At 42.9% G+C, this 27710-nt stretch overlaps 1 protein-coding gene across 1 annotated transcript; it reads right to left on the bottom strand.

Moving 5' to 3' along the window:
• On the bottom strand, positions 1–26795 carry LOC141019093 (Na(+)/H(+) exchange regulatory cofactor NHE-RF1-like). Its single transcript, XM_073493894.1, has 6 exons — positions 25861–26795; positions 9229–9399; positions 6494–6647; positions 4617–4660; positions 2029–2148; positions 1–1851 (listed from the first exon to the last, which is right to left on the bottom strand). Exons 1-6 carry the CDS (start codon positions 26470–26472, stop codon positions 1714–1716), a joined length of 1239 nt encoding a protein of 412 aa, XP_073349995.1. The 5' UTR covers positions 26473–26795; the 3' UTR covers positions 1–1713.
• Positions 26796–27710: the final 915 nt, after the last annotated feature.

The following is a 27710-nucleotide window of genomic DNA, read 5'->3' as shown; positions in this document are numbered from 1 at the left end:
TAATGTTGTGATGACAGATTTATTACAGTATAGAAATTACTGCTTACACAGGCTACAAAAAAACTCTTCATATAATTCATCATCATTCATTTTGAAATATCATCACTATTGTCAATACTGGACAAATGCATAAACCCTAGTGAAGCGCAGACGTTCTTTAAGAAATACATCATCTCAAAGTTACATATTTTTTTAAGACATTGATAGAAATGTGTAAAAATGTCACAGAGCAATAAAAATATCCCATATCCTTAAATTGCGAACTGAAGAGCCATTCAGTGGACGTGATGGCAAAGTGAGGACAGTATAAGTTACTCATAATAAACTAGTTCACATTCAATAAAAGATGATGTCATGTATTCAGACAAAGTTTGGATACACGTGAGTAAAATGAACTCTTTCATGTCGGAGAGTTTGAATTTGTGTCGGAAATGTAAAAATATACATGAAATATGAAATATATATATATACATACATTATAAGAGAACCCACTTTAACACAGTTCTTTCCAGTATAAAGCCAGTATTTCAAAAAAGGGATTCACGTTAGAAATAATTTTATGAGGAAAGCAATGCCTTATCTGAAAATATCACAACAAGCTCTGACGTACGGAAGCAGAGAAACTGCCACGTTGACATTTTTTAATGCCGTTATCTTGGAAACACAATTTAAACATTTCATTATGTCAAATAACTAAGCTCATTTTCTCGGGATAACAGTACATTTTTCTTGTCAAAGGCCGATTTCGCCGGATAACAAGATCATTAATCACTCAACTTAATGAGATCCATAAGCAAACCACTTTTTATAAACTCTTTGTTGTGAGAATGTCAACTTAAAGCAGATGTGTTACTATCCAGCAGACTCAAGTTGGCATAGGGGAACTGGAAAATAAACTACCAGAGAGTGCTGGCACCGCACCGCTGAGCTCTGATAAACATTTTAGGTAATACGAGGAAACCTTTTGTGGTAACAGGTTGATTGTCTCCTTATCTCTAGATAACGAAGCTCGTTTTCTCAAGATAATGAAAAAATGAACGTATGATCTTGAGATAATGGCATTAAAAGAAAACAATTGCAAGCATGGCCGTTCTCACCTTCTGTACTAACATCTGTCATCTTCAAAAGTAAAAACAATCATGAAATAAATGACCTGAAAGTAAACTGAACTCAGTCTTGTGTCAGGATCCCTACAAACTAAAAAATAAATGATGAACTGATTGTCAGGCTGGTTTAACGTGACTGGTCCCTTTGTCTTTCTAACAAAAGACAACTTTTAACATTTTAAATGTTAGTATAAACCTTTAAAAGATAGACGGAGGAGTGCTTCGTTAAAGGCGTTTCCACAGGCATCAGACTCCTGCCAGCAGGGACTGTCAGGGTCCACACACAAACACACACACAAAGTAAAATGGTGGATACATACGCACAAACACATTCTCAAAATGGTCCAGTTCTCCTTCATTGGCATATGAATTGTTCTTGTTAGTAGCACATTATACATGAACAGTATAATATCTGGATTATAATAACATGAAGAGTACTAATAAGAAGAATACTATATTTTACAGAACAGCTTTGATTTGTCGGCGGCCAATAGTTAAAAGCTATTTTTAGTGTCATGACGATAAGAAATGTCTTTCGGATGTCTCTCTTTAAGAATCACTACAAAATCTGTGTGTGAGTGTGTGTGTGCGAGGTGATCTGAGAGGCCTATAGGTTGCTGAAGAGTTCATTCTTCTTGGTCCAGTCCATTGGCGGGGCTCTCTTGTTGGAGCGTTTCTGGTGGGCGAGCTCTTTGACCTGCTGCAGGGACAGGTTGAGCGCTGGGAAGGCTTCAGACATCAAACCCTGAACAATAAAAACAGAAAAGGCGCAGATTGTCAACATATTTCATGAAGAATGTGCTGCACATCACGTTGTTTGGATGAGGGCCTTGTGGTCGACATTATATCATACAAAGGAGCAGTCATTTTTTTTCAATGCTACATGTTTTATTTGTGCTTCAGAGTATTTCCTGTGATGTACCTCAGGTGGGGTGTTTGTAGGCGGGGTTGTGAGCGAGGCGTTGGACGAGGCGTTGGATGGAGACGGACTGACTGACAGCTTTGAGTCCCTCTCCGCCTCTTTGGCCCCTCTACCGTTCACCTGGAAACACAAACGCTCATCAGCGTCACTTCTTTATAGAAACAGAAAAACCATCAAATACACAAACAACTTCATGAACATTTTGCCATGAAGACTGAGCTGCGAGGGAGTCACATTTCAACAAGTGAGATTGATTATTCTTTTTTCCAGCCTTGGTGCGGTACCGGACCACACCACAGGGGGGCAGCCTTGCATTTGAGTTGGTTATCTATTGAGCACAGTAGAAATCTGACATTTCAAACATGCCAACTAGTTCAAGAAAAGAAAAATATTGTGAAGCATAAGTAAAAAAGACAATTCCCAAGTACAACGTAAGACCAAATAATGGTGAGTTATGATTTTTCTTTCTTGGCAATTTTACTGTCAAACATGCCTGATGCTAATTTATTGATCTGGGAATCACCAAAAAGAGGTATTTAGTACATCTGTGGGCAGGGAGAAGAATTTGTTTTGAGAAACTCTTCCCGTGTCTCTTCTTGGTTGAATCATTCAACATTTCTTTCTGAGTTTTCATGTAGCAGTTTGAATGTGCTGAAAAGGTTACAGGACGAGGGATTTCAAGTATCAGTATTAAAGTCTCCAGCCCACTGAACATAAGCCAGTTAAACCTACTCATGTTCAAGGACTTTTAACCCACTCCAAACCACTGGCCGTTAAAGACGACTTCTCCCTGACCTCTCGCACCACCCTCCCTCACAGCTCTCCAACCTTTTAACAAGCGTCTGTTACGCAACAATACGAGGAACATGTAACTTTACTGCTCCGGTCCCTGAGTAACGGGAAGCCCGGGTCAAGCTTTTCTTTGCATGTTTGGCTAAACGCCCAAGAGGAAGGCAGCCACGGTCAGCACAGTGGTTTCTTTTAGATTGTGTTCTGGTGTCTTCATACAAGTCTGGAGTTATCGCGATCTTATTATCACTGATTTACATTAAAGTCTAGTGTGTTCACCTGGGAACTAGACACTCTGGTAACCTGAGAGAACCTCAAAAAGCATTCCTGTGATGCCACTAACAACCAAGGAGAGGTTAGAAAAGCACACACACCACATACAGTTTGTGTTTTTGTTGGAATATACAGTGCAGTTCAAAGTTTGATTATTCTCAGTCAGAAGAAGCTGTGTTAAAGGGATATTTAGACATTTTGATGTCTTGCTGAGAGTTATGTAAGATGACTGGTACCACTCTCACTTCTGGACTGTGAATATAAAGCTACAGCCAGCAGCTGTTTAGCTTAGCTTAGCACAGACAAGGTTTCAGTGAGCCTAGCTCAATCCAAAGGTAACAAAATCTGCCTACCTGCGCCTTTAAAGATCACTAATTAACTTGTTATACGTTATTTGTGTTATCTGCAAAAAATGTGAAGTGTAAAACCAGCTTTTCAGCGTTTCATGGGGTCATTATGTGCTGGACTATTTCTTGGCTGAGAGCCGTAACTTCCTGGAGTCTCTGCCGGTTGCCTGGCAACTAGAGTCTGGCACATAACCCCCTGTTAAATGATTATTTGTAATTTTTAAGGTGTGTTCAGATAGAAAGTCAAACAAATTTTCATCTTGTGTAATTCGCTGAATTTGACTGCTGCTGACCGTTCATATTTATTCAACTCAGACAGCCAATGTACCAGCTGTACAAATGTTAGCCGTTACATTATACTAGCTAGCTAGAAAAGGACACATAGACGGTGTCCCTGGAAGCTTTTCTGAGTGTTTATTTTCAGCTCAGCCTCTAAATAAACTCAGAACTCAGCAGATACTGTTCCTTTCTGTTATTTCCCTCCAGTCCAGACAAATTTGTCTCTAATTGCATCTTTGTGTCGACTTTGTGCGCAGTTGAATCGCCTCTAAGATTTACTTTATGTTATGTCTGAACACACGTTTGTTTACGGATTAACAAACAAGATATATACCCATCATATAATACACTATGAACTTTATCTCTTGGATGATTTCTATTTTGTATACACAATCTGTCCTTGTTCACTTTCAAATAACTCAAAGCTAATGGAGTTTTAGCTGGGTGTGGTTTTCCACACAGCACCATACAATGAACACCAGAACATTTAGACAATCGCAGGAAAGTCGGCTCAGTACACGTCTCTGTGATTAATAACTCACTTCACCAGCGCCTCAATTCTCTGATGTGGCAAACCACACCTGAGAGAGAAAAAGCTGCGTGTGACTTGTACGCTGTACGACCTTGGCCTGCCGGACTGCCTCACGAGGAGCTACAGAGTATTCAAAGCAGAAGGCTGAACTATTGTTATCTTCCTCTCTGCCAGGAAGGAGAGGCTCCATCGGTGAGGAGGGAAGTTGCCGCTGTGGGAGACCGACAGCTCTTCACGCACTTCAAAGTTCAAATCCTACTTTTGGCTTTGCTCTAAAGCTGATTTCCACACCAAATGATGGCTCTACACTCTTTCAAGTGTCATCCTGTGTTTGCCTCAGTGATATTTATGCTGCTGGTGAATCTTACCTTCTCCTCCATCCCTCCATTCATGACAGGCTCAGGCAGTGGACCTATAAGCATGAGAATAACACAAGAATCGGCCATTAGAGTCCAAAAATACAACTCTTTCTGTCTTTCTCTGTCTGTCAAGACCAATTAAGTCCTTTAGTCCTGCACCATCAGAGCAGGAAGCTCCACTCTGCTAGATCAAGAGTCTTTCTGCAGCTCACCTTTCATGCCGCCAACACCTACTCTATTACATGGCACTGGTATGAGCTGATCATCTATTATTCACACATGGTTCATCTTCTATGAGATGGTGCTCTTCCTGGTCCTCCATACCTCCCCTCCTCCTCCTCAAATTAATCCCTCCACATGTCAGATAGCTGTGGTGGAACATGTTGTCTCAGAAATGCATTGACGTTCCCGTGCAGCCATGTTTTAACATAATTTTTCTAGAGGTTGCACCTGCAGACAGACATCATCCCAGAGGTCCGACACGTCCCTTACCTTCCATCCCTCTGATCCTCCACACAGCCCAAAAATGTTTCTAACCTAATGATTATTATTCGAGGTGATAGCAGCTGCTCCGTCAGAGTTAATCTGAGATTCACGTCTTCCTCGGGTCTTTGCTGTGTGTGTATATGTGTGTGTGTGTGTGTGTGTGTGTCTGTGTGTCTGTGACTCTGAAAGGAGCCTCTCCAAGTCCAAACACAGTTCCAGCTCCAGCCTGAGAGGCCACTTGGAACGAGCGCCTTGGAAACCAAACAAAGCTGCTGGCCAGCTCAGAGAGAGGCTGTGTGTGAGTGTGTTGAAGTTAAGAGTCAGTGTAGGCAGGTGTCCTCTGAGTGGGCAGCATGTGAAGTGCAGGCAGTTACCTGGGAAACACCTGACTGGAATCTCTCTCCTGCAGGGCTTTATTATTTTATCATCCTGGACTGAAACACTGAATCTTTAAGAGTCCAGGAGATTATGAAACCGCAATGTGCTTACTAGCAGATCTAACTTAAAGAGAGAGATCAATTTCTGAAAATGGTGGGTGATGTGCTGGATGATCTAGAAAAAAAATACATGGACTATTTAATCAAGTACCATGCTCACTGTACTTTTTCCCTGTCAACATTTCCGAATAATAAAATATATTAAAAAAAGGGGAAAGAAAACAGACATTTGGCCAGGCAAGGACACATAGCACCTGCCAGAGGATCTTTGGCTGTGGACAGATGGATGGCCTTCAAAAACAGACACCAAATCACAGACTGTACTAGAGCTCCACCTGGAGGCTGTGGTAGGTACACCGGGATCTATGTCAACTCAAAGTGCCTTTGAGCAAGGCGCTGAATCCCTTTTCTTTTTTAATAATGACTACTTCATCCTTGTTTTGGACGTCACTCGTGTTTTTGTTTTGTTTTCAATTCATTCTTTAATCTTTTTTCTGTCCTTGCCTTCTTTGTCCCCATTTCAGTCATTGCTGTATCTGTAGACACTAATGTTCTGCTTTTGCATCAATAAAAAACAAAAATAAAATAAAAGACGACTTTTGTGTGAGAGAGAGAAATCTGCATTGCAGCCTTCCCTCTTTACAAACAACAATGTGCCTGAGTCTGACTCCAATCTGTCTGATCTGATCTATTTATGTCTAAAGATTAACTTTCTACTCAGGGCATCAACATGAAGTGGAGGGCAGGAAGTGTCTCAGCGTCTCTGTCTGCATTTCTTGGCAGAGGGAGAAAGAAAAGTTAAAGAGCCATGCAGGATAGAAAGAGTCAAAGAGAGATAGAAAGATTTAAAGGAGGAGGAAGGGAAAGAAACTGTGTGACAGACTTTTAATTTGGTGGGATCGAGAGGAAGACAGGAGGAGACGGATCTATTATCTACAACATCTCAAACAATGATCCTCTCACCGGTGAGGTGCTCTGAGGTGGGGGTCACTCGGCACCTCTTGAAGAAGGCGTCTGTGTCGGTGTCCACCACCAGCAGACGAGCCACGCTCCCTCCGACTTTAATGGCCGCCACTACTTCTGAGTGTGTCTTCCCTTCCACTGACACACCGTTCACCTGAGGAGAAAACACATTTTATTAAAACCGGAAATCCTTCAAAAAAAAAAAGAAAAATTACTATTCTTCCTTTTTTTGTCTTTGTTCCTGCACAGACATGAACAAACAGTCAGGATTTCTTTGCCAATATTATCACTCTGTCTGCCAGAGGCTCCCAGGGCAGGAAATCCTGTGTGTCCTCACACAAACGCACATACGCACACACATACACACTCTTTCAACCTCTAACTTACAAAACAATTGTTGCAACGTGCTGACCAGCCCTGCTGCCCTAAGAATTATGATTTTCTTTGGTTTAGTTTGTCCTTTAAATCAACTTGTGTTCCATCATGTTTACATGTTTCGTGGTACGCGACTGTGTGACAGCTGTACTCTCTGGTATACAGTAACTCAACATGTCAGGTGGCTCCCTCCCACACCAGCTGAGGGTTCTGGGATAAAATCACCATGGGAAAGCATGTTAGAAATGTCTCGAAGGGTGTGTGTGTGCGTGTGTTTAGGTCATAGGGTGGACCTGCATGTCTAAGCCAGTCCCACAGAGGAAGCTGGACAATAGCTGCTTGGCCAGTAACAGCGGTAACAATGGCTGTCCACTCCCCACAAAGCCCGCTCCTCAGTGGGTGGTGTGGCTGTCTGGGGCCCTCTGGGGGACTGGAAACCCCTCGCTAGACTCTCAGAGACCTCAAACTCCATGGTACTTTTAATCCCTCCGTCCTCTTTCTTCTTTTTCACTTTAGTTCTTTCTATTTCTTAGGGAGGCGCGCATGACTGTCCACATCAATGGACATGCCGCTGCTCTGATTTGTTAAATGTGTTTTTAAAAAAATGTACTACACTGAATGAGTCACAGTCGTGTATTGTTAGATGCTTCTGCTTCTGCTGGCTTGATAATGAGTGGAAGTGTGGCAGGTTGTAAATAAAAAGCGGACATGTGGTGTGTGGTAAAAATACAGTGACAGCGCTGTCTTTCATACATTAGGATATATTGCAATCACATTTTGTGGAGCATAACAGATTTTATCTAACATTTTATTGCCACACTTTTCTGAAGATTTGTATGACACACAGTTTATTGTGACAATCCTACATTGTAGCCGCAGTTATGTGATGTGGGAATTATAGTAACACATGTTGGAAAATCAGATTTTTTTGTATACACGTGTCTCACAAAGGAAGGGAGGCAGAGCAGACCCCTGACCAGTTAAGAAGCTGATTATTGCAGTGTGAGGCTGCTAACAGTGACAGTTACATCAGAGTCGTCTGGAGGGATTTAAGACCCCACACAGCGGCTGTTAGTTCACTTCACATTCCTCTGAACACACAGTTAACTTTGGGAAAAGGGCTGACAGAGTGCAGTATTCAGAAGACCTGGTGGACTGAATCATTTTTAGTGGATGTGGATCGGTCAGATTATATTTCTGCAGTAGTAAAGGAAGCATTTTTCTTGTAAACCAACATGTTTCTCACCAAGATGCATTGTGTGTATCTTTGAGGTCTAAAAATCGTGTTATATGCCTTCTAAGACCCAATTTTTAAATCCTGAATTGTTTACATCCACGTTCTCTAGCTTGCAGCCCTCTTCTTCTCTGCCTTGTTTGGCACACTGCTACACTTCTTTGCGCTGTCATAAGGTGTCAAAGTGACACCTTCACAACGTATGTTTGGCCAACTAAGAGTCCAGACCTCAAAATGATTACAAATGATTTGAAAATGTTAGAATAATTAAAAGGAGAGGCAGCAAATCTTCACAACTGTGTTACTGAAATGTTTTTACATTACATTGAAAATGACCCAAACGATTATCTAAATAGTCTGTCAGTCTTAATTTTCTATACATGGATTCATCAACTTATCATTTCAGCTGTACTTTTACATTTCCAGATGTTTAGTGTGCAATAATCCTGATTTGTAAAGTAACTAGTAACTAAAGCTGTAAAATAATTGTAGTGGAGTAACAAGTGAATATTTCCCTTTGATGTAATGGAGTAGAAGTAAGAAGTATCAGCTTTTCTGTTTAAAAATATCTTTTTTTCATGTAACCAGTCCCTCAAACTGTTAATTTGTTACTTTTATATTCTATCCTGATACAATATAAAATGTCTTACTTCATATTTTAAGACCTGATATTGAGAACTACCAAGAAAAATCACTTTTTTTCTCAGTGGAAGTAAACAGGCTTCCTTCCTCATACCTAATAGGTGAAGCCTGATTATGCAACACACCATTCTTCTCTATTTCTGTCCAAATAAAAAAATCCCTGTAGGCTGCTTGGAGCGGAAGTACGGCAGACTAATCAAGATACACTATTTGGATGTGTATTTTTGTGTAACTCTAATGACTCTAATCAGTTCCTCCTCATAAAGATGAATTGAAAAGTACATTTCCTTTAAACTGCCAAGGACTTACTGTACATTAATGCCTCTTACATAACACCAAACTCTGGCAGCCTGTTCAAGGAGTTTCAACACAGTAAAATCATCTTACTGGAATAATAATAATGTTCCCGAATATCCCTCTTATTATTACTGAGTTACTGCCTGCATGGTCTCACAGTCTTCTATCATTGACCTTATTAAAGTACCTGTACTATCCTGTCCTTGGCCAGCAGGCCGGCCCTCTCTGCTGGAGAGTCCTCATCCACAGCTCTGATGTACTGGCCCGGCCGTGCCCGCTCGCTGTGCAGGTTGAAGCCATATCCATTAGACCCTCGCTGGATCACGCAGAGACGTGGCCGCTGTTCGGTGCACACCTCCTGGAAGAGGAAAGAGGAGAAAGAAAACAGATACAGTGTGTTAATACACTGTATGTGACATGTTACAAGAGACTAATACATACGCTTTTAAAAGTACCTCCACCATGGATGTGTGTTCAGGAAGAACAAGAGGCACAAAGATTACGGAGAGCTCCTGTGATTCGTTAACCTTGAATATAAAGCCGAGGTTGAACATACAGGTGGCTGCTGCATGCTGGGGTGTGTGTGTGCAGTTTGTTTTTGACAATCACGAGCTGCTGTTTGACTCCATGTGACTACAATCTGCTCGCCAGGAAGGAAGAGGGTCTTGGAGGCATGTGATTGGAGGTCTGCCGTGGAGAATTTGGGGAGGGGGTGGACGGAGGCAGTCGGCTCGACTCTGGCCTTGCCGGCTGGAGGAAGGGACCAGTTCCGGTGTGGTCCGCGAGCACTGCCCGCTCCAGGCTCCGAGGAGGACAATGGAAGCTGGGCGTTGACCTCTGACCGCTCCCCCCCTTGCCAAGTCCCATCCAGTCCTGCTCTGGGATGGCAGGAAGAGTTAGAGCTGTATTGTCATCCAGGAAAAAACTCAAACTAAGAACCTCCCTTCCGCAGTATGGATGAAGCAGTTTCTTTATTTAGCAGAGGGGGCTTTAATGGTTTGGTCATCAAAGAGGTCAGAAATACGGGAGCTACAGGAGAGGCAGTACTGGTCAGAATAATCTTTGTCACTGTGACCAAGTCTGACCTGACACTCCTTCCACATCACTCCCTGTGTGCTCCCGCCCTCTGTCAACTGAACACTTGAAGACAATGAACAACCTCTATTAATAAGTAGAGTGAATGACTCACTTTCTAGAAAATGCAGGCGAGAGGCTGATTTATTAAAGCTACTTCACAACATCAGTGGACACAAATTAACTTATAATAACTGAGGTGGACAAACGCCCCACCTCTGACAAGAATTAAATATTTTTCTCTCATGGAGCAAAACAAGACCCTCTGACAAGTTACCTTTGGTCCCACTTCCAGGAATAACAAGCATGACCATGTTAAGAAGAAGATTAATTATTTCCAATTAAACAGCAAAGAATGAAAGTATATAATTTAGAGATTTTTAAAAACACACTTTGTAAACTTGTACATTGGTGGCACCAAATGAAAGTGAGTGGTGTTTTTCTTTTTTCCCCCTAGAAAATATGTGATGTGGCACCAGTACATTGCACACACCGCACTTTTGTTTCACAATCCAGATGATCTTTGACCACTTTGGGACAGTTTCAGGACAGGACAGGACAGACGGTTTAGATTGAACTGTTTGCTGGCAGGAGGATTAATTTGGACAAGTAATGATTCTTAAATTATGGTCACTTACATGCAGTTTATATATTAAGGGAGAAACATTTCATTTTATATAAAAAGGATAGCTTTGCAAAGCCTGGCTTGACACTTTGGGAGATACACTTTCCTGATATCTTGCCAAGATTTAAATGAGAAGTTCGTTATTACTGTCTTTAAGAGACAGCCAGCGGCTGATTAGCTTAGTTTAGCATGACAGGGGGAAACAGCTAGACTGGCTCTTTCTACAGGAAATTAAATATGCCTACCATCCCCTATAAAGCTCAAAATAGTAAGGTTAAGATGTTGGTAGGCAGGATTTTTACCTTTGGACAGAGCCAGGCTAGCTGTTTCCCACTAGTTCCAGTCTTTATGGTAAGCGAAGATAATCGGCTGCCGGCTGTAACTTAATATTTACTGCATGGATCTGAGAGGAGTATCAGTCTTTTCATCTGACTCTCAGCATGAAAGTGAATGAGCGTATTTCCCAAAATGTCAATGTCAAATGTCATGTTATCAAAGATCCTTTCCCATACTGTCTAAATATCTTAAACAAAAACACGATGAGAAGTACTACACATTGTGACACACCTCCGCAGATATAATAGATTAAATGTAATGGCATTACAGTTGCACAACATCTGCTGCATAGCAGCTGTCTGTTCTCATCAGTGATGCAGATTGGCTGTCTTTGTGTCCGTCTCTGTCAAGTGCCTGCTAAACATCTATCCTGCTGATCAGATGTGCTCCTGATGACAGCCCTACATCATAATGGTTACTGATTACACAAAAATGGGCATCTCTGATTGCGCGTCCTTCATCCTCTCGAGTGTTACACCCACACTTCAAATAAAACCTTTTTTATGAGTTCTTTAAATGTAAAAGATGCAATTCAAAGTACAGACTGAACAGAAAAGAGCTGCCTCTTCTACCTTTGCTTTGAGTAAATGGTTCGTTTAGCTGCTGTCAGTCTGAAAGGACATTTGAGTGTTCGATACTGACCTTCTCCACCTATGAAAGCCTGGAATTAGATAACAGATAGAAGCTCTCAACTATCCGTGCTTTGAACACCCAGAAGCAGATGTAACACTGAGGGCCAACAACTCAACTGACTCACTGATTGGGTGCTCTGGCTGAAGTTAGGCATCCCTGTGCAGGGAGAGAGGGTGAGAGAGGCTCTGGCAGGGACAACAGAGGAGGGTTTGTGTCGAAGAGGAGTGGAGGGCAGAAGAATCTCCACGCGGGACTGAAATCTGTGGAATCTGCTGAACGAGCAGGACAGGATGGGAACCGAGGACATGACTACTTGTCAAATGTGTACAGTATGCTTGTGTTTCTGCTGTACATTGCTTGGGACATCCTTGGGAAATTCTGTAAATACAAACTGATATCATATAACTCTGTCTCATAGGCTCTTGCCTAAACCAGTGTCATACAGCGAGGAAAACTAAATATTTGTTTCAGACAGGCTTAGTGTTGTCCTGAGGTCTGCATTTATATACTTCCTCTCAGACTCTTTATTTTGTTTAGAGGACTTCCCAGAGCCTAAAGCATCTGCAGGCTCATGATATGTGGAAGGAAAACAAAAGAAAGATTAAGTCATCTTCCTCAGAGTTAGTTTGGCTGTTGCAAGCCTGCAGCAGGGCTGTGGAAATGCTCGACTTCCTCATGTAGTGTGATGTTGACAGTCAACCCTGACATATTTGTCACCCTGTGTAAAAGTCCTACTTACACTTAGGGATTTTAATATCTTTAAATAATGAAAAAAAGGTATCTGTGACTGCCAAGCAAATCATCTGAATCACACTGAGAAAGGGAGAAAGGGTCACTTGTCTTCACTGATCACTCATCGGCTGTTGTAGGCTCTAGGGCGGGCATAGAAGCTCATATCTGCTCAAATGAGCTGTCAATCAAATGGCTGCCATCTCAGGATCTCTGGTGTAGTAGTCCTTAAGTCTTTTTACAGATAAAAGCATGAAAAGGCATATGTTACTTAAATGGATCTAGTGGGCACTTGGGAGTAAGAAAAGACAGTTTTTGTAGGAGTTTGATGCACTTCTGAAACACCCAGACACTCAAATACTCCGAACCCTCCTCATTATCAATATCTCTCTGTATCACTTAAAGATCAAAGTTACATAGTTTTCTATTGTGTGAAATGTTCCTCTTAGGCCAGAAAAATAGTGTTTCGAGATGAACACACTGTCTCTGTGACACAAACTTTCCTTTGAGGAGGGAAGTGTTGAACAGGAACTGTTGACACATCTTCCCTCAATATGCTTCCCCCCTGCACTGCCTCAACTTCCTGACATGAAAGAGAAATCAATATACAAAAACACACCAAATATATGCACAAAAACACACATGCCTGACATCATGGGAAAGGAGGTTTTCATTAGATTGCATGTAGAGGATGAAGTGTCTCTACAAAGCCGGGATTAAATAAGAGTGTTTGACGTCTAATAAGAGAAGCCAGGCATCAACAAGCCTCTTTGAAACGCTGGTTAGCATGACCACGAGGCAAATCTGACATGGATTAGAAACTCAACTCGTCATGATCCCCGAACATAAACATAAGCTATGACACAGCACTAATATTCATCCCGTCTTAACCTGAAACATCCTGTAAAAAAAGCTGGATGTGAGAGAGGGGAGAAGGGAGGAATGGTGATAGAAACACAAACTGTTGCACAAACACGAAAGAACTATTTCTACCGACCTCTCACATCACAGGTTCCTGTATCTTACATTAACTCGTTCAACATTTTGTGAAAACCGCTTGTATTGTACACTAGTATATATGTTTTAATGAGGTTAATGTGCTGTAATCTTTCCTGGTCTGAACCAGTGACTTCCTGGTACAACTGCTGGTTGCCTGGCAACTGGTCACTGGTTCCCATTTTTCCTTTTTTTTCTTTTCCAGATAAATAAAAAAGATGTAACATGTTCATTACTGAGCTTTAGAAATGCTGGTAGGCAGGTTTTGTTAGCTTAGAGCAGAGCCTGCTGTTTCCTCCTGTTTCCAGTCTTGAGCTAAGCTAAACAGCCTCATGTTTGCTGAACACACATGAGAGTGAACTTCTGATCTAACTCTTGGCAAAAATAACACATTTTTATTTTTCATTCATTTCAATCTTTATTTCGTTTTATTTGATTGTTGTTTTCAATTCAGTTTATTTTCAGTTAATTTGGGTTTGTTTCAACAATTAGTATTGGTTTTCATTGCCTCTCAATTATAATATGGGTTTTTTTGTCGGGTGCAAGATTAAGAAGCTCACGATAGGTATTACAATACAACCACAACACTCTGTGATGGCAACTGACTCACAGTCATGCAGACATCAGTCTCTATAAACATATAACGCCTCCTGTCAACAGATTTGACCACAAAACGAAAAAGTGAAGATATTTTCTTATTTATTGGATGTTTACATTTCTTATATCAGCACGTGTGTGTACGTGCTGCTGTGTGAGTGTTCAAAAGCCTCACTGTTTTATCTCATAATGTCGTGAGTAAATGCTGGACGCACTCTGAAATGTTAAATAGCTATTTATGGTTTGTTTGTCTCTTCGGCGACACAGATTGTGATGTATTGTACTGTCTTGCAGTACGTGTAGACTGTGTTTCATGATACCATTGTTTTCTTGGATGATGTATCACAAGTTGTACTGCGATGCCCGGCTGATATAAAGTCCAGTAACTCTTTGAACTGAACATCAGCAGTTAATAATGCTAAAACAGTAACACTGACTTGGGTGGATACAAACTTGAGTAATACTGGGCAGTCCACATAAAGAGAAACCACTTTCTGTCATTTGGAAAGTAGAATTGCAACATATTTGTTTGCACTTAGACTCATGTCTATTGAACCAGCTCCACTCTAACATCTGCGGCTGTAAAGTCCCTTTCAGGGCCGCTAATGTCTGAGTGTGGTTTGTGTCCCCACTGCACAGTCTTCAGATGGCTTTGGCAACAAAAAAATAAGTGATTGCTTTGAATACCAATCGCTCCAAAACAATACCAGGCCCCGTGTTAATATTCTCAAAACACACTTCTGAGTCACTCGGCTGCCTCACAAATCTCACTACATCTGCTGCGCACAGTTTGTTTCTCTATGTGTTTTCACGAGTTTACAGGTTCTACATCCTGAGGTTGATGTAACCCTGTTTTAGACTTGTTTCTGGTTTTCTTCAGGAAGCTGCGATAGCCAAGAGATAAGATATTGAGGCAAAGTTCAACTTACAGGCCTCTGTTGTAACTGCAACACCTCTCTCTGTCTTTACTCTCTTGAGTCTAAAGTGAAGCGATGAATTCCCGAACCCCATAAAAAGCCATTTTTGGAAAATCTTTGCTGCCTGGAATGTAACTGAATATTTAAAACACAAATTGCAGCTTTACAAACAGTAAACCAAAGGTCACAGATGTTATAGGCATTTTCATGGTCAGTCAAAAAACGCATTTTCTATCGTGGAAGAGATCTTAAAACTTAAAGGGTCAATAGAAGAAGAACATAAAATAAAGACTAAAATGAACCTTTACATGAACAATAATAGCAGCTCTGTGAGGCTGAACTTCGGCACAGCGTAGTCTTGCATAGCCAGACCTATCTCAACAGCGCTGTATTAGTGCTAGAAAAAGGTCTGGCTGCACACATCATCATTCTGCTATAGAGAATTATACTTGGGAGACGCAAAGACAAGGATGCAGTGATGGTGCCCTGGCATTAAAATGGCTAAATCCCCGCAAAAGAGGCAATGACTGCTATCTTCCTACAGTCAGCAACCAGGTCAGCTTACTGTAACTTGCCATATTCAGCACGGAGGTTTCTAACTGACAAGGTTGTTTCTAATAGCAGTGAGAATTTATAAAATGCTAACATTCTGCATGCCACTGGCTGCCTGAAGTAGGCAAACAGGCAGGCTTATACCCACCGTCTACATCCGTTGAGTCACGCTAGGCACAGCAGGGCTTTGAGCTACATACTAACATCAGTATGCTAACACGCTGACAATGGCAACGCTAACCGGCTAATGTTAAGCAGATATTGTTTTTTCCCCATTGTGCACCATCTTAGCTAAGTGTGTAGCATGCTAACATTTGCTGATTAGCAGTAAACACAAAATGCATCTGATGCTAATATCATTGCTTTTGTATTATTTAGTCGTAAACTAAACGTTTGGACAAATTAAATGGTGCATAATAAATAGAGGATAACCAAAGTTATTATAATTCATCCTGAGGGGAACATGGATGTGGTGTGTTCACATTTCACAGCAATCCATTCAACAGTTGAGATATTTCACTCAAAAACACAAATGTGAACCTCATGGTGGTCAAGTCAGAGGGTCACCAAAGTCTGTAAGATTCATCATCTGTGGACCATGAACGTCTGTACCAAATTTCATGTTAATCCATCTGAGAGTAGCTGAGATATTTCAGTGTAGACTGATTGACAGACCAGCTTTGCCATTCTGAGAAACATGCCATGTTAAAAATGATTAAATGTCATTATTTATGTGCACGTTCCCTGGCTTAAAGGTCACAAGAGCACAGAGTCCTTGTTTTTACCTTGAGGTACCCACAGGTGAGTGTTTGACAAGCCAAATTGATTGATTATCATCTTCCAAATAATCTCGCAGAGCATTAAAAAGCAGCCAACTACCTCCATTGTAACCATCCATCATGTTTATCACCCGCTGCCACCCCGTGACTCAGCCACCGCAGGTTTGCATCTCTAAGCCTCTCCTGCTGATTCGCTTCGACACTGTAGCTGTGAGCGGTCTCTGGCGTGGATGGAGCAGTCTGTGTGTGTGTGAGAGAGATGCCAGCGGCTGCCAGTTGCTTCATATTTTCCCCATGCTTGGCCAGCGGTCTGATGTGTAACTGCAGGCCTTAATAAAGCAGCACACATTCAGTGTAGGACGTCTACTGCTGCAGGCTTGTGTCATTCTTGCACAGCTCTGGCTTTCTGACTCAACTACCCTTTTCTTGATTCACATAAAAAGGTCACATGCTGAAATTTCCTATAATTAACACCTGACTGACGTATTTGCACTGTTCTCCCTCTAACCAAACGGCCGCTGACGACATCCAGTAAACTCAAATGAAAACTGTCAGACTCAGCTGATGTGTTCATGCAGATATGTCCTCTAAATCAGCCTCTCTTTCATCTCTCTTTCCCCTTCTTCGTCCCCCCCGCCGGTCTAATAAGAGAGGGGCAGCTCTCCCCTGAGTTCAGCCTCTTTGATCACCATAAAGAATAACCACTAAAGTGACACACTGCCAGGCAACATGGTTACTCAGTGACATGACAGATCGTTGACCTCCCGCTCCTTGTGATTGTCATGTGTAGTTTTTGACGGCCTCGGGGGCAGACTTAATAAATGTTTGATGTGAACCTGGTTCCTTTTTAACCACGAAGCACAAGTTTTGTGCTCTTGAGTGTTCGGAACGCACCACTCCTTCAGGCAGGAGGGGGGTGTTGGATTTCAAGCTGGACCATTGAACCAGCTGCGAGGCAGGCAGAGGGGGGGAACAAAGCACCCTACTGTCCCCCCCTCGTCCATTTGAGGATGGGACAAACTGGCTCTACAAAAGACACCAAAGAAAGGTTCCACTGAGGGTTTCCGTTACAATAGACTCTCTAGGGGGAAGGCCTGAAAATAGAAAAGTAACGTCAGTCATCACAGCAGGGGTGCATGCACTGATAAGACCAAATGGGGTGGTCTTGATTACCAGAAAGGCCTCGCCATCGCTTTAAGTTCTTTGAAAATGGAGCTGGCAGCTTCTGCTTTTTACTAAAGGGTCTTCTGCATCTTGAGTTTGTCCACTCTTAAGTCTACCATTTAAAAATCACCACTGCATTCAGTCCACCACAAACCACAGAGTCAACAGATTTTATCTCCTCAACCAGTCTTCCTGTCCCTGACCCTCCGCCCTTGCAGACCTGAAACCAGCATCAGCTAAACAACCTCAAGTTTCTCTTCCACTTCTCCCACGCCAACACACAGGGCACTGCACTATCTGATGTGAGAAAATCAATAAGAAAGAGAAAGAGAAAAAACTGCAATGCCTCGGCCTCAAAATTCAAGCAGAAGTGACAACACGATGAGGTCGCACTCACACTGCATACACACCAGTAGTTCATTACTTAGACCTCTCAGCTGCCTGTTGTATCCAGCTGGAAGCGGAGCGTGTAGGTGGCGGGCAGTGATGAAGCCATAGGCGTTAGCACGGTGAAGAGATTGAGAGTTACTGCTCCAGAAAAAGTCATGCTCTTTATTCAAAATGTGCAGTGTGGCTTTATTGAGGCTATTGTTAATGGAAAAATGTATATTTTATCTCTATCCTAGAGCATGTAAAAAGTAAAATGATGAGTTTCTGAAGAAAATAATAACATACTGTAACTGCAGGCCATTTACTGAATGTTTGTTATTTGTGTTCAGGGTCTGCAGCCAAATGCTAATACCAACATGTTAACATGTTGATGCCTCGCACGTATGTTTACATGTATGTTTACCGTGTTCACCATCTTATTTTGATGTGTTAGCATGCTGACATGTGCTAATTGCTAATAAGCACTTAGCACAACAGCTGAGGCTGATGGAAATATCATGCTGACATTGAATAAAAGCCAAAATAACAAGAGAAAATATTGCAGACATGAATAAACACAAGAACTGAGGGTCTAAAACTGTGCGCACAACGACAAAGCTAACATGCTAATCCAAAGCAGGCATAATGTTTTCTAATGTGCACCATCTTAGTTTATTATTGTGTAGCATGCTAACATACCCAGACGTGTGAGACCGATATTATAATCTATAGAGCCTCGGACTGAGCATAGCCAAAATACCACTACCAAATAACAGACAGCAAAAAAGCAAACTGCATTATTAACTGTTTAAACAATTTCTGAAGTATTTTGGGATTGGCATTTCCACACTGGTACCATTCAGTGTACATAAATAACACCAACAGTGTACATTAATTTGTTCTGTCTTGGTCGTACTCGATGTATGGCATCTCTGTCTCATATGGTAGGAAGGGAGGTGGGAGGCGTGGGGTGGGTAAGTCTATTTCAAGGCGAGCAGCAAGTCATTTCCCCTCCCTCCCAACCTCGGCAGGGCGCGGCCCTCCGGCTCATTGTCCAGCCGGGGGTGGTGAACCTTCAGCAGAATGGAGAGGGAATTGGAATGTGGCATTGTAGAGTCTCCGTCCAGTATCCCATGGGACCCAATCACCAGCAACCCCAACATCCACCCACTCACATACACTGGCGTACGCAGGGTTCAGGTTCCACCCCTGACCTGGGCCGTGGGGACGGGACAGTGGTGCTGTTGTTTGGACTGACGTCACTGAGAAGTGTCAGCGAGCGAGAGTGATAAAAATTGAAAGGACATAATCAATAGAGCGATATTACGTTCTGTGGTGATGTAGAACTGGATCCTTCTTTGCTCAAGATGTAACATTTGTGCCTTTTTGCCAGTTTTTGACCATGTGACATTTAAACAATAGTGCAGGCTGTCTGAACTCTGGTTAGCAGTTAAAAAAGCTAATACTGGGTTGTCCTGTTGGCCTCTAAGATGCTGACCATGAAATCATAATGTCTTGGTTACAGACCTTCTCTCTCCCCTTATTTCCTGTCATCGCTCCACTGTCTGCTACTAAAAAGGCCCAGAGAACACTTACATTGGTACACGCTGTTCCTCAGATGATACCAAGTGTGTTTCTAAAGTCTTTTACGTTTTCCCTGGATAAACACATATTGGAATGAATAGTGCGTGACGGTCTTGCAAAACACCGGTGATATACTGGTGGTTATCTTGGGATTGTTGATAATATCGTATCATGAGTTACTCCGAGATTCCCGCCCATAATACACACAAAAACAGCTACTCCAATGAAAGCCACTGTGAAGACTGCCTGTCTGGTGGTGGTTACTAAAAAACAAACCGTACACAGAGATAACTTAATAGAGAGAATCTAACCACTGCATGTGGCTTGTAAGACATGAATGTAACTGGAGCAGCATTAGATATGAGAATGTGGTTGCGTTTCCTTTGGTACGGATTAATTGTTATCTTAATGGCTCTTTTACAGTTCTGCGATTCTCACTTATTGAGTGTATTAGCTGCTATTAGTAAATAAAATGAATTATGTCTGCTGCCATGCCCACATTATCAATGATGTGATAATACGACCCTGAAAGGACTGAAAACAAAAGGGATTTTTCGGTTGAATGAGAGCTTTACTATAAGTGCAGCCCTACTTGTAAATCCAATACTGCCATTGGATTAATATTCCTGGTTACTGATACAACCAGTGTGTCACTGCACTAGTTCATTAATTCTCATAAATGCACAAATAAATGTTGGAGTAGTAACACGATAAACCATCTCTGCCACGTCTTATCATGAAGGCAGTTTCCTCTTGAACACACGGCCCTACAACCAACAAAGAGCAGGAGAGGGAAGGGTTGACTCCCAAACTTTTCTCACACACACATACAAACACAAGCACACACAGTAATGTAAAAACACTCACACGAAACAAATATAAATGCTCAAAATCTGCCGTGTGAGCGAATGTCAAGCGAGCGTGTGTGGCCGATCAGATGAATCACTGAGTACATCTGATCCTGTCAGACAAACACCGTTACAAGCACTCTATTATCCAAACAGAGCCTGAACAATGTTACAATAGCTTCAATGACAATGAAACCAACAAACATTGCTGGAAATGCTGTTTACTTTGAGCAACGATTCACCTGGAATGACTGGCTATTCATCCAGCGTCTGTATCACTGCATTATATTTTCTGTTTAGCTGGTATTTGCTCAGACACAGTGACGGTGAGACAGTTTCTCTAACCTTTCAGTTATTATTGTCCTGCTACAAGCTGCTTGGACTCCAGGGGGGTGAGAAGAGGATCAAGACGACGGGGTGGGGGGAAGTCTTCCACCGACAACAATGACAGGAAATGAGCACAAACGTCCTGGGGTCTGTGCACAGGCCAAGACTCCCATAGACAGCAGCAGGCAGCCAGAAACACACCCCTGACCATCCTGCTTCGAATAGTTACTGAGGGTGTGGCTATTTCTGCCTCTAATGCACGACAAATAATCATAGAAAGCTGACGTTCATTCTATTAACAGAAAATCGTATCCATGGGCTATTCCTGAAGGCATTACGTCAGGTGAACGTGGACCGATAACTCAAGTTATTCTCTCCTGAATGAGACATGACGGTACATAGATAGGAATGTCACATGGACGTGATGAAACCCTTGGCTGAATAATTCCTTTACATGGTCACTTAAATATTTCATTGTCGTTTGAAATGTGAAAACACGTGATTAGCTTTTGCTTCAGGAGACAGGCGAATTACAAAGACCTTTGTCAAGCTGTGCACTGAAGGCCGTACAGCGGAGTGTATACAAATATAGACCGAATCCTCCCACGCAGCAGCTTGAGGATGATGATTTGTTTAGGGAAAACACGTCGTCCCGTGCAGTTAAGGAACCGCGCTTTCTATGTAAAAAGCAAGGCATGTGCGGGGAAAGCAGCGGTTGAAGGCTTCAAGCTCTTTAATGAGCAGGTTTTATGTGAATGCGCAGATTAGAGGCTCAGATTAGAGAGGAGCGACGACCAGCAGGCACATCGACACTAAGTCGCCACAAGAGATACTAGAGATCTAGATACAGGAGAATCACACACACCTCCAGAGAGTCACGCACACACTCTTACAAACACTTGCCAGAGTACCAGATCTCATCTATCCTCGGTCAATTTCATCTGACACAAGCACTCTTCTTCTCCTGTAATTAGTGTTTATGTAAGCAGCCGGCGCCCATTCAGGGAGACTCCCAAAAAAAACTTCTCACCCTCACACACACTCTCTCTCTCTCTCTCTCTCTCTCTCTCTCTCTCTCTCACTCTCAGTCTGAATGAATCACTGAAGAAGCAGCCGGAGCAGTATGATGACACAATCACATTTTAAAAAATGTTTATTAAATAATGACCTGCAAAGCTAGTGAAATCATCTGCTTTTCATCAGTACTTAAATAACCGATGTATTGTGATCTTTCAAGGATGTATTCTGAACATCAGCTGTTTTCTGCTTGGATTTGCAGCTTTTCTCTGTTTTCTATCATCGTTAATGGATTTGTGTCTCGGACTGCTGGTAAAACAAAATAAATATGAAGCTGTCTCTTTGGACTTGTGACGGGCTATATTCTGTAAAATATAAGACCAAACAATGTAGCAATTAATCATATGAATTATTGACAAATTAAAGGACAGGTTAACCTTGTTATCCTCACCAAGGAAGATATGTTTTCATCCATGTGTTAAGGCTGCTGATATCTATGAGAAGTGCTCTACTGAGTATCATTATAGTTTCAACTTTGTTTGTCCATTAAAAGATCCCAACATGTTTCCAATGTGATGAAGGACAAGATCCAGTCTTCATTTGATGAAAAAAATACCTCCAAAATTTAGCTGAAGCCAATATGAGGCTTCAGTGAATCAAATGGTGTTTTAAGGCAGACTCACTCTCCAAGAACTGACTGAATTAAATGACAGACAGACAGACAGACAGACAGACAGACAGCACGTATCAACAAGTTGTTTTCTGGATGAGTTGATGGATCCAGATTGGTAACATGAGCTGTTAGAGAAAGAGAGATCATCCACTACCACTTCACTGCACTCAGCAAAGGTTTAGTAAAAGTTTTACTGCCTGGTAAACAAAACAACGACCTTTGGAACCGATTATGTGTTATTGTGCGTGTGTGTGCGTGTGTGTGCGTGTGTGTGCGTGTGTTTTGTTCCACGATGACGACAGCCGCTCCTATTTTCTTCCCGGGCCACGCTCCATGTTTTGACCTCCATCAATGCTTGTTCCAGTTTTTTCACACCTCCCCTGCACTGTCTCACTTTCGCCTACCTCCATTCTCACACATGCACAGCACACACACACACAAACACACACACACACACACACACACGACATCAGCGTAACCATGGCAACCGTGAGCGAGCCCCCCTTAGTTTCCGGAGAAGGCGTCGCTCTCTCGAACCCTCTTTTGTGTCCCTTCAAAGACGGGGCCAGACGTCAGGAGTGTGGACGTCAGCGTGACTGTTGAACTGACGCTGTCTTCCAAGACTGTACATGGGTGTGTGTGTGCGTGTGTGTGTGTGTCATTGGCCGGGCACAGGAATGCCGGACAGGATGCAGGGAGAGAATTCCTAAAAGAGTCGATGTGAAAAACACACCCTGAGGTGCCTCTGACTGTACCGTAGAGACACAGAGTACTCTAAACTGCATCCCTCGAGTCCAATTTACACCCTCTCACACTTAACGGTGTCGTCTGTCCCCAAGAAACTTTGACTTGTACATGACTTGTACACACTGTGCTCTTGTATGAAACAGAAATGCATGATTCGTGCTGGATTTTTGCTCCATTTGTCAAGCTCTGTGAGGCAGCTGAAATTAAAAATCCAAGTGGTGAAAATAAGTTTGTTAGGAGTGCTATTGTTTGTTTCTACAACGCCACTTCCTTCTGGGTTGCGTGCCAGTGTGAACGGTACCGCCACAGCTCCATTAAGCCATCTGTGGAGAGTATCGAGAGTAAACACGGGAACAATCGCTGTATATTCCTCGGACAAACAACATTTACCTCAAGTGCGGTGCACAAGTGTGGGCCATTGGAATACCTGAAACATTGACTGCATGCTCTGGATATGTGAACGCCGTCATTACACTGTTGTTCTGAGGAAAACAATGTGAGGAAGCAGTGAGTGAGAGTTCCTCAACTGATATCGTCCTTCACGTAATTTCCTCCCTTGTCTTAATTGTAATCGCGCTTTTGCAACACATGTCAAATGTCATCACAACAAAGCCCATTAAATAGAAAACCGAGTTGCTCAGGAGAGCTTCGGTATCGACAATGTGACATTTAGTTGTGCTCTCCCTTTTTTGGCATTTCGTAGACTTAAAGCAACGAAATGTAACTTCCTGGAGAAACACATTGTTGAGTCTCATCCCTAGATAGTCTAATGCTGATGCTTTGTGTTGGCATCTGACCCAAGCTACCAACTGAAAGATCTGAGATCCAACAATCAACTATTGAGCGAATCTTTGATGGAAATATGAATCGGTTTTAAAGGAACTTTGGTCAGTTAGCTTAGCTTAGCATAAAGACTGGAAACAGGGAAACAGCTAGCTCTCGTAGGCCCCTGCATAACAAAATCTGCCGACCAGCACCTCTAAAGTTCACTAATTAACATGTTATACTGTGTCTGCTTTGAGTGTAAAAGGGATACATTGTGTTTTAACAGGGGATTATATGGCAGACTGTTTTTATTTCATACTTTACACTAAGGTAAGATAATCTGCTGCAAACAGTAGCTTTATATTTACTGAAGATAATTAATTTAAGCTTGTTGGGGGACAGTTTCATTATTAAACAATATTGTCTCCATCAGACCACACAGATGCCAGCTTGGCTACCATCTGCCTGTCACATGGGCAGAAAATTAGATGCACTTGCGGACGTGTTTCCGTGCTATTAGACAGAGTGACACAGAGAAAGACTTGACCACAACAGGGTCTTGTTCATGACTGCTGTTGTCTCAGCACACTGTGGCCCTTCTTCCCACCTCTGTCCCACCTACAGTAATGTGCCAAGAGAACGAGAGCTGGACAGAAACAGCCTCGGGGGTAAACATCCAGGATGCAGTGAGGGGCACAGATGTTCCAGACTGAAGGGACCCTCGTCTCCTCAAGTGTTTTTTAATGAACCCTGAGTTCACAGCCACACACATACAGACACACACACACACACACACACACACACACACACACACACACACACAAACACAGACAGACAGCGTGGCAAGAGAAAAAAAAGGGCAGACACAGCAACAAGTGGCCACTGCGGAGAGAGAATGTGCCCATAATGTTTTACAGACAACGATCAAAGGTTGAAAACAAATTCACTCATTTTGTGGCGATTAACAAAAATATAAAGAGACCAGCTATTTCCTATTGTTTGTTGTGGATGGCTTTAGCAATGTGAGATATTTGTCATGGTTGATTTTAACTACACAAAGGCACAACACCATGTCGGTTCAAAGTGTTTTCCTGCTTTGGTGTGGAGCTGCAGCCTGTCATTGCTGCTTGACAAAGTCACGTCGCTGTAATAACAGAAGGCTGAGCTGCTCTTTGAGGCACTGAGACGCATAACAATCAGTTCAGACAGAGAGGGTGGTCATGGTTTAAAGGAGAAGTTCACCAACAAAATTAAAAGTCAGTCATTATCAACTCAGCCAACCTGCTGATGGGAAGTCAGGTGAGGTTTCATAGCCCACAAAACCTTTTTTTCTGGAGCTTCACAACAAAACAGTGTTGCAGCATTCTCAGAAACAACTGAACGGATGGGGACTTGTTTTTAAAACATGAAAAATACAACCTGGATACAGCTTGTCCAGCACAATCCATGTCTCCAGAAGCCCTGAGATACCAAACTGATTTAAAAAGACATTATCTACAACCTTGGTGCATGGTCGACCTATATCAGACAGGGTGTGTGCTAACGCTTTCAGCTTAGCAGCTAGCATGAAGATTTGGGCTTTAAAAGAGTGTAAATAACATATTTTCAAATCAATTTCAGATCTTATGGCTTCTTCAGACTTGGATTGCGCTGGACGAGCTGTATGGAGCCATTTTATGTTTGTTTACGGTTGTTTTTTTTAACATTTTAAAACAAGTCCCCATCTACCTCGGTTGTTTCAGAGGACGCTGTTCTGCTGTGAAGCTCCAGAAATGTTTTGTGGACTGCGAAACTTCACCTGACTTTCCAATCGGCATGAGGCCGAGTAGATGATGACTGAATTTTCTTTTTTTGGTTGAACTTCTCCTTTAAATCCCTGTTGGCTTGAAGCAGGGTGTTTGTCCTCTCACCCACAGCGAGTGTGCAGCCAGCTGACCCTGCGCGCCCACAGCCCGGCAGCATGTGGGTGCACAGAGCACCTCTTCTCTCCTCAGTGGGTTTAAAGTCAGTATTAAAGTAAAGCTGGAGGACACAGAGGTGACGACGAGTGGTGACACAGTGCGGAAACTTTTGTCTACCTCACTCACCTTCTCAGAGTTGATGCTCAGCTTCTTCTCGACGTGCCCGTGGATCTCCCCGTTACTCTCCGGCACCGGCGTGGACTCCCTCGGTGTCTCCTGCTTCTCCTCCACCTCCTCCTCCTCCTCTACCTCGTCTTCCTCCACCTCGTCCTTTTTGACATCCAGGTTTTCCTTCCCGTCTACCTCCACGTCCTCCTCCTCCTCCGCCACCACCACCTCGTCCTCCTCCTGCTGCTGCTGCTCCTCCACCGCCTCCTCTTCCTCGTCGAAAGGTAGCGGGACGCCGTCGGTGACGTACTCCTGCAGACACTTCATGTTGTGTTTCTTCAGCAGCTGCTCCGTGTCCGGGTCCACCACCACGAGCTCCAGCCGGCCCAGAGTGGCTCGTATCCGGGACACGACCTGCTGGTGGCTCTCGTTCTCCACCTCCTCCCCGTTCACGAACACCAGCCGGTCTCCGGCGCGGAGCCCCGAGGTCTCAGCCGGGCTGTCGGGCTCCACCAGCCGGATGAACTGCCCCGTCTTACCTTTCTCCCCGTGGAGGTGGAAGCCGTAGCCGTTGTCTCCCTTCTCCAGCGTGCACATCCGCGGGCGCAGACACTGGCTTTTGCTCGGCATGGTGTCGCCTTCACACTGCTGCTGCTGCGGCTCAACCTGTTGCTGGTTTCAAAGTGGAAATGACCAGAAGACCTGCTCAGGATGCTGCCGAGGAGGGGTGTGTGTAAACGAGTGGTACCCCTTTAGAGAAAAAACACCCAGCCCCCGCCCTCTTGGGGAGATTAGTCCGTGGGAAACGGTGCTGATGTTTGTTTCCCACTTTCTCACACGAGTCGAGGTCTGATGCGATCCTCTCACCTGCTGTAAATCCTCCCGGTCTCAGACTCTCCTCCTGCGGTTCAGGTCCTGACCCTGTGGACTGAGGCTCGGGGCTGAGTAAAGTCACGCAGCGGCAGCAGGCTGCTCCCTTCAGCGCGCGACAAAAAAAAGTAGGAGAGCCACTCAGGAAGAGGGAGGTGCGTTCACGGAACAGCCCAGCTGGCTGCCTCATGCAAAGTAGAGAGGAACGGATGAGTAAACACAAACCGAGGCTGTCCAGGAAAAACAAGATAGTGTTGACGTTTTTTATGATCTTATAAAAGTATTTTTTGTGAATAATTTCAGTTTGTTTTTCGACACTCGCAGCTTGTGTCTCAATTGTTTTGACTTTCAGATCATTTTCATGTTGTGCTCTCTGATCAGCACTAGATACATCTTATTATGGGCATATTTTCTTTCCTTTGTAAAGGTGCACTAGCTTTGTCTCGAAGCTAGTTAGGCGGTTATTCAAGGTGTCTTGCCAATATAAACAAAGTAAGACAGTATAAAATTGTGTTATCCTTTGAGGACAGTCTGTTTATTCAGTCTTCAAAATCAGTCAGTGAAGATTTCTTTTCTCTTCTAAATCAAAATTCTCCCCCCACACTACATAATGCACGTTTAAGTATCCACCCATTCATTTATAAGTAATAAATTACTTCAGTAATGTGACGTCTTTATGAGGGGGGTTGAGTAGTTTTTTCCAGAAATAACATCCAAGATATTTTATCCTCACGACAATAGTTTCAATAACCTGATAAAACCTAGTGATGACTCGGTGATATACCAGCTTTCAGATTATATTGAATTCTAATGACCCATATGCACACATACCTGACAAGAGATTGATGTAACAATGATGATCAGCATCATTTTTAACATCCTGGAGCCAGTTAATACAGTGCCCCTCTGGTCATTCAGAGATATGAGTGACACGACAGTAAAAAGAGTGGCTGACAGGAAGCTGCTGGAGGAAAACCTTGGGATGTTTGACTTTCCGG

The sequence above is a fragment of the Pagrus major genome, chromosome 23 (genome assembly GCF_040436345.1).
Source record: "Pagrus major chromosome 23, Pma_NU_1.0".
Classification (NCBI taxonomy): Eukaryota; Metazoa; Chordata; class Actinopteri; order Spariformes; family Sparidae; genus Pagrus; species Pagrus major.
Note: the sequence above shows the minus strand (reverse complement) of the source record. Positions and strands in the feature narration are given on the sequence as shown.